Raw genomic sequence first — 12,386 nt, forward strand, 5'->3', positions numbered from 1 at the left:
GGAGCCCCCCCCCAGCCGTGGGCAGCACCCACCTCCACCAGAGGCGAACGGCCCCTTGGTGGTGGGTGCAGCCCGGACCAGCTGCTGTCTCTTGCAGGGCTGATGCTAGGCAGGTGCCAGCTGCCCACAGAGGGGTCTGCCAGGCCAAGGGCAGGCAGTGACAGCTCCTGGGGTGCCAAAGCCACGGCAGGTGGCGGGGAGCTGCCCGGGAGGCGCAGTGAGGGGTGATCGGACAGGCTGCAGCCTTAGGGCTGTTTATTTACATAGGAAATGTTTTGTTCAGCGCTACATCCTATAGACCAGGCCAGTAACTGTTCCCAGTGACTGTTCTCCTCTTCTGCCTCCCCCAGCTGAGGCACACGTAGCTTTCACTGCCGGCAAAAACCTCACCTTACGGAAAAGGTCCTGGTGGGAGCTGAGATACCCGTTGTGTACTGGCAGTCGGTTCTGCAGGGCAAGGTTGGGTCAGAGAAGTCCTTTGCAATGTTTAGAACAGATGAGGGTCAGGTCTGCCTCACTTGAGAACAGCAGCTGAAAATTTTAATATAACTTTTAAAGACACTGATGAAAGGCAATTCAATTGTTGACATGTAGACATGTAAATCTTTTTTACTGAGCAACGTTTTGGTTTGAGGAAGCCTGTCCCTGTATAAAGTCAGCACAGCACATTTGATGGATTAGAAACTGGCTAGTTGTTATGGGTCAAAATCCAGTTTAGATGCAGAGCCATCAGGCGGTGTGCTTAGTCGAATATTGGCAATAATCTGGAATAAACTGTACGGTCTTACATCAAAAATGATCTGTAGCAGCACAGGTTTCTCCAAATTTTTTGCAAACCAGCATTTGTACCTAAGTGCAACTTGTTAATTTTTGCTGGTATTTTTATTTTATAGAAGCAGACAAAATATCTGGTATTCCTCGGTGCCTCGCTGCATTCTACCTCTGGGAGCAGAGCTCCTGCTTGAGGGAGTCTCATCAGTGAGGCACGAGGGAACACTTCAGTTTCGTTCCACACGTCTCCCCTTGCCAACTGTGCTTTCCTTGGTTTCAGAACATGCGCGTAAGATGTCTGAGTGGAGACACGTACTACAGCAAAGCAGGCAAGAAATTTGCAGGCCAGGTGCTGGAGAAGTTTATCCTGATCGATTGTGACCAAGTTCTTGCTGGTACATACAGGTAAGAAGTAGCAGCAACTACTGTGACAAAGACTGGTGACACTGAGAAAATACTCATCACCAAAAATACTCAAAAATGGAGCTCTTTTTTTTCTGTGTGATGATAATACACTGTTTTTCCTCTTAATTTCTCCTTGTGAATGTTAGAGTTAATTTTGGTGCTTTACCTTCTGCTCCGCCCTCCTGTTCTTACCTTGCTGTTCACCTCTCAGGTAGCGGTCACTGCCTGTCTGCCAGCGCTGGCACTCCTGGACACATCTGTCTATGAGTATCACTTCACTTCGTAAAAAATCTGAGTATGTTCTCTGGGTCAGGCGATGCAACACCCAGCCTAGATTCTGTCTCCAGCGGAATCTGCTTAGGGAGGGCAGCCCACGCTGCTGCCTGTGGTCCATCCCCCTTGTCCTCCCGCTGCATGGGAGCAGTGGGATTGTTGCGTTCATCCCTACTTATTCCCTTCAGTTCCTGTTCTGTACCTGCTGTCCGTGGGTTTGCCCTAACTCGTTGTCTGTTCTAAACCGATCTCCTACCAATTTCATGAAGTGCCCCTAGTTCTAGTGCTGCTAGTTCTGGTGTTGGTAAAACACATTCGGCTAAGTCGGTGCTTTCACAATCTCCCAGTTCCTCCCTGCCCTTTTCTTACCTCAGGTGAAGACCTCAGCCTATTCCATCTCTCCTCCTGTGGCAGCTGCTGCATATCTCAGTCTTTTTCATTGTCTTTCTCTGCAGGCTCCCTAATCTCACTGTGACTTTCTTGAGATACAGGGACCAGAACTGCATGCAGCCCCAAGGTATGGCTGCACCAAGATGTTAGAGAGGATCGAAATGATGGTCTCTGCTTTGGTATTATCACCCGTGCTGACACTGGCCAACACTCACAGAAATTTTTAGCTGCCGTTGCACACTTAGTGATCATTCAGAAGATTGCTGACCATCATTTCAAGCTGCTTCCTGAGCTGTTCCAGGTTCAGCATCATACGGGCCTGGTACAGCGGACTTTTCCCTATGGATACACCACATTTTCCTGTACTGAAGTTCATTGGCCACATATTTGTCCACTTGCCCAGTTCTGTGAGTTCCTTATGGATTTCCTCACCTTCAGTGAGGAAACCACCCACCTCCTCCTGCAGGAGCTGAGGATCCTCTGCACACCTGGGGATTTCACTGCACCCCTCCATGTCCGAGGTCACTGACAGGACGAAAAACAGCCCCAGCACCAGTCTCGGGAGCCTCGTCGCTTACGCTTTCCCATGCTGAAAAATGCCCATTAAGCCCCACCCTTTGCATCCTGTGCTTCCACCAGCTCTCGGTCCATAACAAGGCCTTTCCTCCATGTCCGTGGCAACTTAGTTTCTCAAAGGGCCTTGGTGTAGTACCTTGTCAAAGGCTGTTTGAAAACCCAAAAATATAGAGTTGCCTGGTCCCTTTGTCCATGTTCTCACTGGCTCCCTCACCAAACCCCAGCAAGTCTGTGAGGGTGAGGCAGGGCTTGTCTTTGCAGGAGCCCTGTTGACCTTTCTCCAAGAGGACGTGCTTCTCCGTGCCATCAGGGATCTTGTTCTTCACAGCATGCTCTGCCATGTCCCGGGGGCAGGTCAGCTCCAGTGGTATGTGGGCCTCAAGATTACATCCAGAACGCTCTCTGTAGATGGGATCGTGTTGGAAATCTCCCAGTCCTCAGCAAAGCAATCTGTGCAGGGGCCCTGGTACACAGGAGTGACACTGGTCTCAGTGTCACCAGCATTAGCAATAGATGCAAAAAACTCACTGAGGTCTCACTGATGTTCTCTGCTATGGTCTTGCCATCACTGAAAGCACCTTTTGACCCGTAAGTCTCAAACGTGCCCACCAGTTTCCTAACTGCCGGTACTGCGTTTTTTAACAATCTCGGGCTTCTTGGACTGCCCCTTTTCAGCTGTTTTTGACAAATCGCGGCATTTCTACATAGTTACCTTTCTTGAAATCAATTACCTATGTGCTGCATTTATTTAGGTTGTTCTCTCCCACTACAGTGTTAAAATTGTGTTGTGATCATTGTTACAAATGGGGTCTTTCACTTCTACCTCTGGATCTTAGTCTTACACATCATTCCAGACCACATCCTGAATGGCATCTTGCGGGTCAGACAATTTAGACGAGTTAATTCTGGCAAGTCATCATTTATTGCTTCCAAAAAGTTTTTCTCCACAGCTCATCCCAGTGAAGCATTAGCTTGGTAGGTACACGAGTGGGTGAAATCTTCTGCTATTTCTGCCTGTCCTAATTTTGCACCCTCTGTGATCTAAGTTAACGGTGTCTGATCAACATCACTGTTCCTATTAGAGGGCTGGGACTGCTGTTCTTGTACTATGATTTTATTACTAGGCCCGGAGTTTTCCACCTACAGACCTTTCCCACAGTATTTTCACACTGTTGCACATCACGTTATCCTTCACAAACATTGCAACTCCCCAGGACAGGCTGTTCCGACATTTCTGTGATATTGGTGCCCTGACAATACTTCAGTCTCCTTCCGTGAGGTCTCCTTGAACACTGTTCTCCTTCCGCCTTTCCTTCTCCTTTCCATCCCCCAGCCAGCACATGCTGAACCCTCGGTCCACCAGTGTCCTCATCAGCGCTGTAGCTCCAACATGCACCTTCTCCTCTGCTTCTGACTTCTTCATCTCTGGGAATGGCGGTCTCACCTTACTGAACTCCGGCAGTGAAAAATGGAAATACCTGGCTGAAACCGGTTTTGTAAAGTCTCTGTATAAACAATATGGAGAGCAGAGTCTGGTGGCATTTTGACCATCCTAAGACATGTGTCTAAGAACAGTGGAGTGAGTCACTGCCCGGAAACATCTATCCATCTCCACTGACTGCACAGTGTGGGGACTAGATAGGAGACCACTCATTTTTGAATGACAAAAACTGAGCACGTGTCAGCTGGACTGAACTATGCAGCTGGAGAAACGTCTCATTTCCCTGTGGCCCAGAATCAGGGTGTTACTTAACACACAGGTGTGGATCTCTGGGCCGGTTCCTCCCTCTGCTGTTCTGGGGGAGGGATTTGGGTGTGCGATGTGCTCCCATGCTGTAGATCTCTGTATAGAATCATAATCACAGCATGTTTGGGTTGGAAGGGACCTTAATGGTCATCTAGTTCCAACCTCCCCACCATGGGCAGTGACACCTTCCACTAGACATAGCTGAAAGTTCTCGGGTTCTGGAAGGTCATTACTCAGTTGAATAGGGTCATATATCTGATTCTCTGCTATCCCAGTAAGCACATGATGTTCTGTACTGGAGAAAACAGTCTCTCCTTGTGGAATTTGTTCAGCAGTGCTCAGAAACTCTTCAGCAGAAGAAAATGAGGAGTCTGCCACTGGGTACACTGCTGCCTGGTACTGTACTCGGTGTAGGAGGTATATAGATTTCTCTCCCTGCAGACAGGAAAGCTAGATTCAGAGGATGAGAACAGTTACTAAGTAAAGCCAAAGATCCAGGGTGGATCCAGGGGTGTCTCGGGATGATACAGGAAAGCCAGTAAGAGTGCTCTTACCCAGTGGCAAGTTTTACAGTTAAACAATCGTGCATGCAAGGACGAGAGGTTTCAAAACCTCTGGGGTTATATGGCCTATGTACTTCTTTATGTTCAGTTTGCCATAGGAGACTTTTTCCCACCAAGGCTGGCGTCCGTGATACCCTCTGGCAATGGGTCATGCAGTTTAATCTGTTTTGTGTGAAGAAGTGATCCATTGCATTTACATTAGACCTACTGCTAGATAATTACATTTGACGCCCCCAACTTCCCATAACGTGAGCGCGATAAATCACTGTTTCCTATTTACTTCCTTGACTGCATCCATGATTTTGCCCTCCTCCATTCTAATCCCTCGTTTGAGTCATCTCTTCTCCGGCTGAAGTAGCCTCGGCTGTTTAGTTGTTTCTGGTGCAGGAAACTTGCCGGCCTTTCATCACAATGTCTATCTTCTGGGAGACGAACTGACCAGAGCTGCACGCGGTGGTCAAGACATCCCCACCCACTGCTACGCTTCAGCATTGCAGTGTAACGGCGACTGCCGTCTTTTCCACTGTCCCTGTTCAGGCAGTTCCCAGTCTGATGTTTGTCTTTCTGACAACTGCTAAACATTGCAGCGATCATTGTTTTGAACCCTCAAACCACGGGAACCAAATGACCCGTGGGACCCGTGACCTCTTTCGCAGGTGTTAATATCTGAGAACTCATCAATATACAGGGTCCGGGTGTCGGAAATAGTTGGAATTTAAAGACGTTGAGTGTCGTCTGTCGTTTCATCACTTCACTCCATGCCGTAAGATTCTCTTGCAGCTTCTGATTATCCCGTTTGCTTTTGACCACCCATGATAAATTGGTCATTTGCTCTGATGTGGACTGTTTCTACCATTTTTCAGGATTTTTCTGAACATGTTGAACTGCAGCGATCCCAGCACAAAGCTTGTGGGATTCCAATGGGTAAATTAACAGTTGCACGTGTTGGTATCCCATCTTTAATTAATTGTAACTCCTCGGGAAGACCTTCCTTTGCACTCCATGGTCACTTCATTTTTCTAAGAGTCCTTGCTGAATGACTGTGTCAAAACCTCTTTGAAAATTAAAGATCCAGCATCAAGCAGATCACATGCCTCTTGCTTGCTGCCTCCTTCAAAGACCTGCAAGAGCCTTTTGAAGCATGGCTTCCTTCCACACAAATACGCTGAGTCTTCGGCTTGATGATTATAGTTATTTATGCATCTAATCATTTCACTCTCTATTTGCTTGTACCAGTTTGTTCAGTATGGAAATAAGACTGGCTGGTTTGGAGTTTTCCAGGAGCTCTTAAAAAGGTTCACATTTACTGCTTTCCATTCCGCTGCTACGATGTTCAATTTTAAATTATAGTTTATTCACTGGTTAATAATTGGAAAATTGCTGACTTCCAGTTTTTGAAGGCTGTTTAATGTTTTCCTTTAGTGTGTCATTTAACTATGGTAACTTTTTGGATGTTTTAAAACGTCTTTATTTTGATAGGTACATTTTTTCTGAGACTCTAATATAGCATCTTTAAACAGTCTTCCTGCTGCCTTAAACATTTAACCTTTTTGGTTACTCTTACATTTCTTTTTCATAGCGGTCCTCACTTTCTCTTTTAAGTATTACTGTTGTGGACTCTTTTGGTCATGAAAGAATACTCGATATGTGTGTGTCAGGGTTATTTTTTGCTGAGTGGCCTTTCCAAAGACATCTTCTGAACTGGTGAAGTTATTCCTCCTGTTGTTGGTTTTCTGGTTAATTTCTCCAGAAAGCGGTCATTTATACCGTCTAAAACGTGGTTTCTGCAGCTCTCCTACTAACGGTCCCCATTCAACGTGGCTATAACTGAATCTCCCTTTATTCCTCTGCTTTCTGCCACCTTCGCCTCGCAGCACTTCCCCAGCATGTCATATGTACCATCAGCACTCTGCTCAGAAAGTTCGCCACGTAGCCCTGATAATATGTTCTCCCTATTTTAATTTTAATCCAACAGGAATGTATTTCATTTGTTGATATATCATTTATTTCTTTTTTTTAAATCATTTTGCCACTGCCCCAGTAACATATCCCCTATTCGTCCTTTCTGCGTAATTTCTACCCTTGCAATTATACTGTTCCTTGATTTTCTTCTGCCCAGTAAGTTTCTGAGATGTATCCTGTGCCAGAGTCATCATCTCAGCTCAGACGTTTCACAACATCTATCTATCTGTCTCTTCAGCTCATTAAATTCAAGTCTGCACGTACACATTTGTGTCTGATCTGATTGGTTGAGACTGTGGGCGATCTCAAACTGCGTGGCCTTCTACACATCACGGCTTTGTGCCGGATTCTGATTTCAGGCCTCCCTGTATCTTCTGCATTATATTGTGCAGCAGCCAGGTTTCAATTCGGTTAAGGTGGAATCCAGCTTTCTTTACAGAGTTACCTACAGTTCTGCATTTCCTTATGATTTTACCATCCATTCCCTAACATAATTTTCATAACCGTGTCCTGAAATGCTCTATTGCTTCTCTGACCCATTCTAAGCATGGAAGAGGGAGCATTTTATGAGGCTACCAATAAAATGCTGAACTTTTTTAGCTTCCTACTTAGACGCTTTTCTTTTACCCCCAAACTCATCCTCTCTTTTTCTTCTGTTAATGGGACCTAGACCAACATTGACCAGTGGCTTGTCTGTAGAGCTCCAGAAATTACATCCAATTGTCTCTACCATCCTTCAGTCCAGCAAGTCACTCACTCTGCGTTCTTCGTTCAGAGGATTCAAGCTGAGTGAAAGGATTACGCGTCTTGTCAGCCACAGCGCAGTTTATACATCCCCAGGATGTCTGCTCTTTTTCCCAGCGCTGTGACACTACAGACACATGTTATCCTTAAGACATATTCTAACACCAGAGCTGCTGCCTACTCGTTCTTCAGCCTGTCTTTGTGCACCTGACCACGACTGCCTGGAATATATGTTCTTTGAATATTTTCCTGTTGAACTGCATCCATTTTTTTTCAGAACATTTTTCAGACTTAAATCTGTGGAAGTCCCCCTCCTTTGGGTGTGATTTGTGAATTTAATGAGTGTACACTCTTCCATTATTTAGGCTGCTCATGGAGATTCTGGATAGCACCAGATCCAAGATGCTGGATCCTTCCAGAGTTTCAATACATCCTTCTATGTTGACAGTGAATCCAGGTGTCTAGTCTCTCCGCATCCTCTCCTTCAGAGGGGCATTTTCCTACTCTATCCTTCACTACTCATGTATTCAGTTAGTGTCTTAATTCTTCAGCTGTAAGAAGAGACTCTTTTCTCCTCAAACACATGCTGAAATCATGTAAAAAATAAATTTTTAGTCCATGGTTACACGCCCAGCCATCAGAACCTTTCCTCTACGAGCTCTTTATGCAGTATCACATGGGTGCAGCAGGAGCGGTATGTGTATTGACATCGTCACACTGAACCCAGATGTCGATACTGTTGTTCACTCTGCTGACATTTGCCTGGACAGTTTTGTAAAAGCCCTTCTTATTTTTCAAAATACTCTTGGGAAGCTGAACTCATTCTGATATATCGCTGCCTGTTGGTATGAATCAGGCATGGGTTTGGAGAGTCTTCTCAATATGGGACCCCAGCTGACTGCTCTTATCTTAAACAACTACAGGCAACTTAGTTTAGACCCCTCAACTCTTATGTGTTTATTGATTAAATACTTCCCTGTGTTTTCCATCTTTAACATTATATTTCCCAAAAATGAAGGCAGGGAGAAAACAGAGCTCATTGAGGTGTCTAGGAAAAGCAATAATCGAAAATCCTAAATATATCTGGCTGTTTAGTATTATTCAAGGCACCAGTAGAAACATTATGTTTCTTTGAGCACTTGTAAGAGAGTGAAGGTTATGAAAACATTTACTAATCCAGCAGATGAGAGGAGCCTACGGGCAACTGGGGCTAGAACTAAACAGGCTCTTGAACGGGAAAACGGGAGTAAACATTTGCCAGGTTAGGTGGTATTGTCCCCCTGAAAGGAGCTACAAGGCTGTTTGATCTGCCTTAGAGGAGTTTACATTTCTCAGCTCCAACTGGTAGATTGCCAAAGGATGGGCGAGTGTCCTGCTGCTGGCACAGAGAGGAAAGAGCTCATTGATTGTTATATTTTAGTGAAAGAAACTCCAGATTTGGGTTGAAGCTGACATAAACACTGAAACTGGAAAAAGGAGAGGAAAAAGTCGAGTGGATTACAAAATCTCTACACCTGGCTTCAGTACAGAAGAGGAAAAAAGCGAGATATGTGTTTGGCGATGGACAGGTGGAGCAACGTGAGTTTGAAGCTGGAGGAGGCTGGAATTTCTTTAAAAGAAAGGTGCTCATAATCTCAGGTATCCATGTCCCAAGCAAGAGGAAAGAGCTTTTAAAAGTGAGTTCCAGTCACCTCAAGAAAGAAATTATAATTAAGCAAAAAATGAGTGCATAGCAAAGAAACCCCAGGCTGGTACGTATGGCAAGGAAGTCAGCATTGCCAGAAGAGCTGCTGGAGCACACCAAAGCGAGGGGAGGAAGCCCTCAGGTGTACGGAGAAAAACTGAATCCAGAAGAAAGGGACAAAGCACACTGCTGTAAGGACAAGCAAAAAATAAGAGATAACTAGGATACCCGAATTAACTGAATACGTTGCGCTGTTCTTAATCAAAATGAAGATGAGAAATGAGAAGTGGAAATGATTTCAAGTGCTTCGGCAGGAAACCTGAAGAGCTTCCTAGAGTAAAGTCAGATTGTTTCAATGAATTTTCAATTATTTTCAATGAAAACGTCACTTGAAATGAAAGGTCTGGTAATGAGTGTTACGTAGCATCTACATTGAGCAACGAGCAAAAATGACACACGGAAGGTTGTACTGGTGTGCAGGAAGAAAGGAATGCCTTTGACAGCTGAAGTGACATAAAAGCAATAAAATTGATTAAGAGAAACTACTGAAAGAAGAAAAAACCCTTTCTGCTGCAAATTAGCATCTCATCAGTAGGAACCAGCTGAAGCAGAGAAGCTGAGCGTGAAGACCCGTGAGTCACCTGCGCAATACACTGGTCGAAAGGCCACTGCAGCCCCGAACTGGACCGCGGGGGTCTTAAACAACTGCCTACAGGGGGGCACGAGGAGAACTAACCCCGTTGTCCAAAATGCTGCTGAGACTGAGACTTCAGCTGAAACAGTGCAGGGTGCTCTTGGCACTCGTGCCTGACCCAAGCTAGAGCACCAAGGCTGGGGAGGCTGCAGCAGGCCAGGCAGGTGCCTCCCGCCTGCTGGAGGTGACGCTGCAGCTCCATCTCCTGGAGGTGACACTGCGGCTCCATCTCCTGGAGGTGACGCTGCGGCTCCATCTCCTGGGGGTGACGGTGCGGCTCCATCTCCTGGGGGTGATGCTGCGGCTCCATCTCCTGGGCAGAGGCTGAGCCCGCTGCAGCGGCCCTGCTCCAGCAGTGTCCAAGCGAGGCAGGGAAGCAATCCTGTCCTGGAGCCATCCTTTCCCAGTCACCTGTAACTTGAGCCTCAGGATGATGTAGAACTGGATACGGCATCTCTGTGTGCAGCGGGTTGTTCTGGAAAGCGTGACGGCAGGAATATCCTACCACTTTTAGAAACTCAGGTGAACTTGTAGCACCCCCGGTGACCTGCAGCGAGGAGATCCACAGCTCGCTGGTGAGGTGTGTTGTGCATGGAAGTACCTTTTCTTGTCTCTGTTGAGTTTGAAACCTGTTAACTTCAATCGGTGCCTCATTTTTATGCCAGAAGGGACCAAGAATGATCATTCGCTGGCTATTTCTTCCATACCCTTCATGGAGGAAAAGACCTTTATCAGTTTGTAGGGGTGGGAATAGCTGTGGCCAGCAAGGCCACATCGTCCTGTCGTGGAAACCAGTACTACGGCAAGGAGAAGGGCTGTGCTGCTGGGGAGGCTCAGATGATTCCTTCCAGGTCCTGCTGTGACACAGAGTGGGCAGGCCCCTGTTGGACTGACACGGGAAACTGGGACACAGTAATGCTTGGACTGGGGAAAGAACCATAGGAGGCATCGGTGGCAGGCACAGTCCTAAGATCAGGGGAGGATGTTGATGGATCTGAGGCTGCTCCCCTTGCAGGGGAAAGGACAGTTTAGGTGGGTGAGAGGAGATGGCCGGGTGTATCTATCTTCAACGTTTCTGTAGGGAGGCAGTAAGTACACAGAAGGTGTTGGGAGGAGACAGAAGGTGGATTTTGTCCAGGAAGGGAAGGAAAACCTAAGCAAGACCTGTTTACCTCCTGCTAAGGTGAGGCCAGAGGCCTTGATAAGTAGCTGTTGTGATGTTTCTGCTAGACCATTTGAGTCTGAGACAGGAACAAGCCCCAGCCAGAACGAGGAGGGCAAACATGACCATTTGCACAGCTCTGTTTCCAGGTCTGCTGGCAACAACGGTGCCAGGCTGGGTGAACGGGGTGGCAGGCATTATCCTCCACCTGGCTGGCCTCCTGCACGTCACAGGACAATGCTCCCAGTGCGAGGGATGCAGCCTGCCCCTCCAGAGGAGAGCGCGGTTGTTGAGGTTTTGAGGAGTTCAAGCGAACACGAGTGTGTTCCGAGTGGAGTAGGGCCTGATTGGGGTATGTCTAAGCAGCGCTCTTGTGTAGAAGGATAACGGCTGTAAGCAACGCAGACAGGAACATCGGCACTCCTGGGACCAGGCAGCGCCCCGGGATAGACACCTGTGACGGTGTCGATACAGGCTTCATGAAATCTCCCTGTCTGGACTCAGATTTCTCCAAAGAACTCTCTCAGTTTTGTGAGAGAGAACTTGCCTTCGCAAAAGCCACCTTTCCTATTATATCGTATTCACCTGTACGGCCATTAATTGCGTTCTTCAGAAGAGCCTCTACTCATTCGTGCTGTGCAGTTATGAGGCATAGTGCTCTGGAACATTAGAAACATTAGGTCACATTAGCAACCTTCTACTACTCTGATAATCAAAGCACTTTCAGACTGAGAGAGAACAATCCTGGTTAGTAGTCGAGCTGTTCCGTCCCTGCATTCCTCTGGCGCTCTGGGGTTAATGTTCCCTGGTCCTGCTGAGTTGTCACTGCCTGCTTTGGTGATATGTTTTCTAATCTCTTCTCCAGAGATTTCAACACGAGACTGATCCTTCCTCGTGTTCTGTAGAAAGTGGGTTTAGGGCAGGGATCATCCCAAGCTCCTGTACAACGAACAGTGGCGCTGAGGAGTTAATTATCTGAGCACTCCTATTACACGTGGAGGTGCGCTAGCCCCAGAGGGCTGCACGTTGGCTCCTGTGCCTTTTGCAGTGCGTGCCCCAATCTTAATAACGGATCCCGATCTTAATAACATCTCTTCTGTCATTTATCCATCCCAGCTATTTTCTGCTTGCTGTTTTTTTTTCTCAGATCTCTCTGTGAAGTTGTTTTGAGCTTCCAGTATAGTATTTCTGAGTACTCTTCATGCCACTCACAAAAGTTTTTCTCTGTTTTACTCCTTCTTCATTTTTACCTGATTCACCTGTTTTGATGTTAAGGAGAAGAGTATTGATCTTTTCATTTCACGTTGCTCTTTGGGGGCGGTGTATGCTGAGTGTGAGTGTACTGCTTTCTTCAGTACAAAATTATGAACCGTAGCAACTGCAAACAGCTCAGGAACAAGCCAAAAGCTGCTTTT

At 46.6% G+C, this 12,386-nt stretch overlaps 1 protein-coding gene across 1 annotated transcript in view; it reads left to right on the forward strand.

Moving 5' to 3' along the window:
- Positions 1-12,386, forward strand: part of FAM83C (family with sequence similarity 83, member C) — a 26,850-nt gene that overhangs the window by 11,880 nt on the left and 2,584 nt on the right. The window contains exon 3 of the mRNA XM_010135146.1: positions 1,052-1,176. Coding sequence (XP_010133448.1) covers positions 1,052-1,176 — 125 coding nt within the window. The remainder of the gene's footprint in view (positions 1-1,051; positions 1,177-12,386) is intronic.

This window comes from Buceros rhinoceros, unplaced genomic scaffold (genome assembly GCF_000710305.1).
Source record: "Buceros rhinoceros silvestris isolate BGI_N320 unplaced genomic scaffold, ASM71030v1 scaffold21054, whole genome shotgun sequence".
NCBI classification, from domain to species: Eukaryota; Metazoa; Chordata; class Aves; order Bucerotiformes; family Bucerotidae; genus Buceros; species Buceros rhinoceros.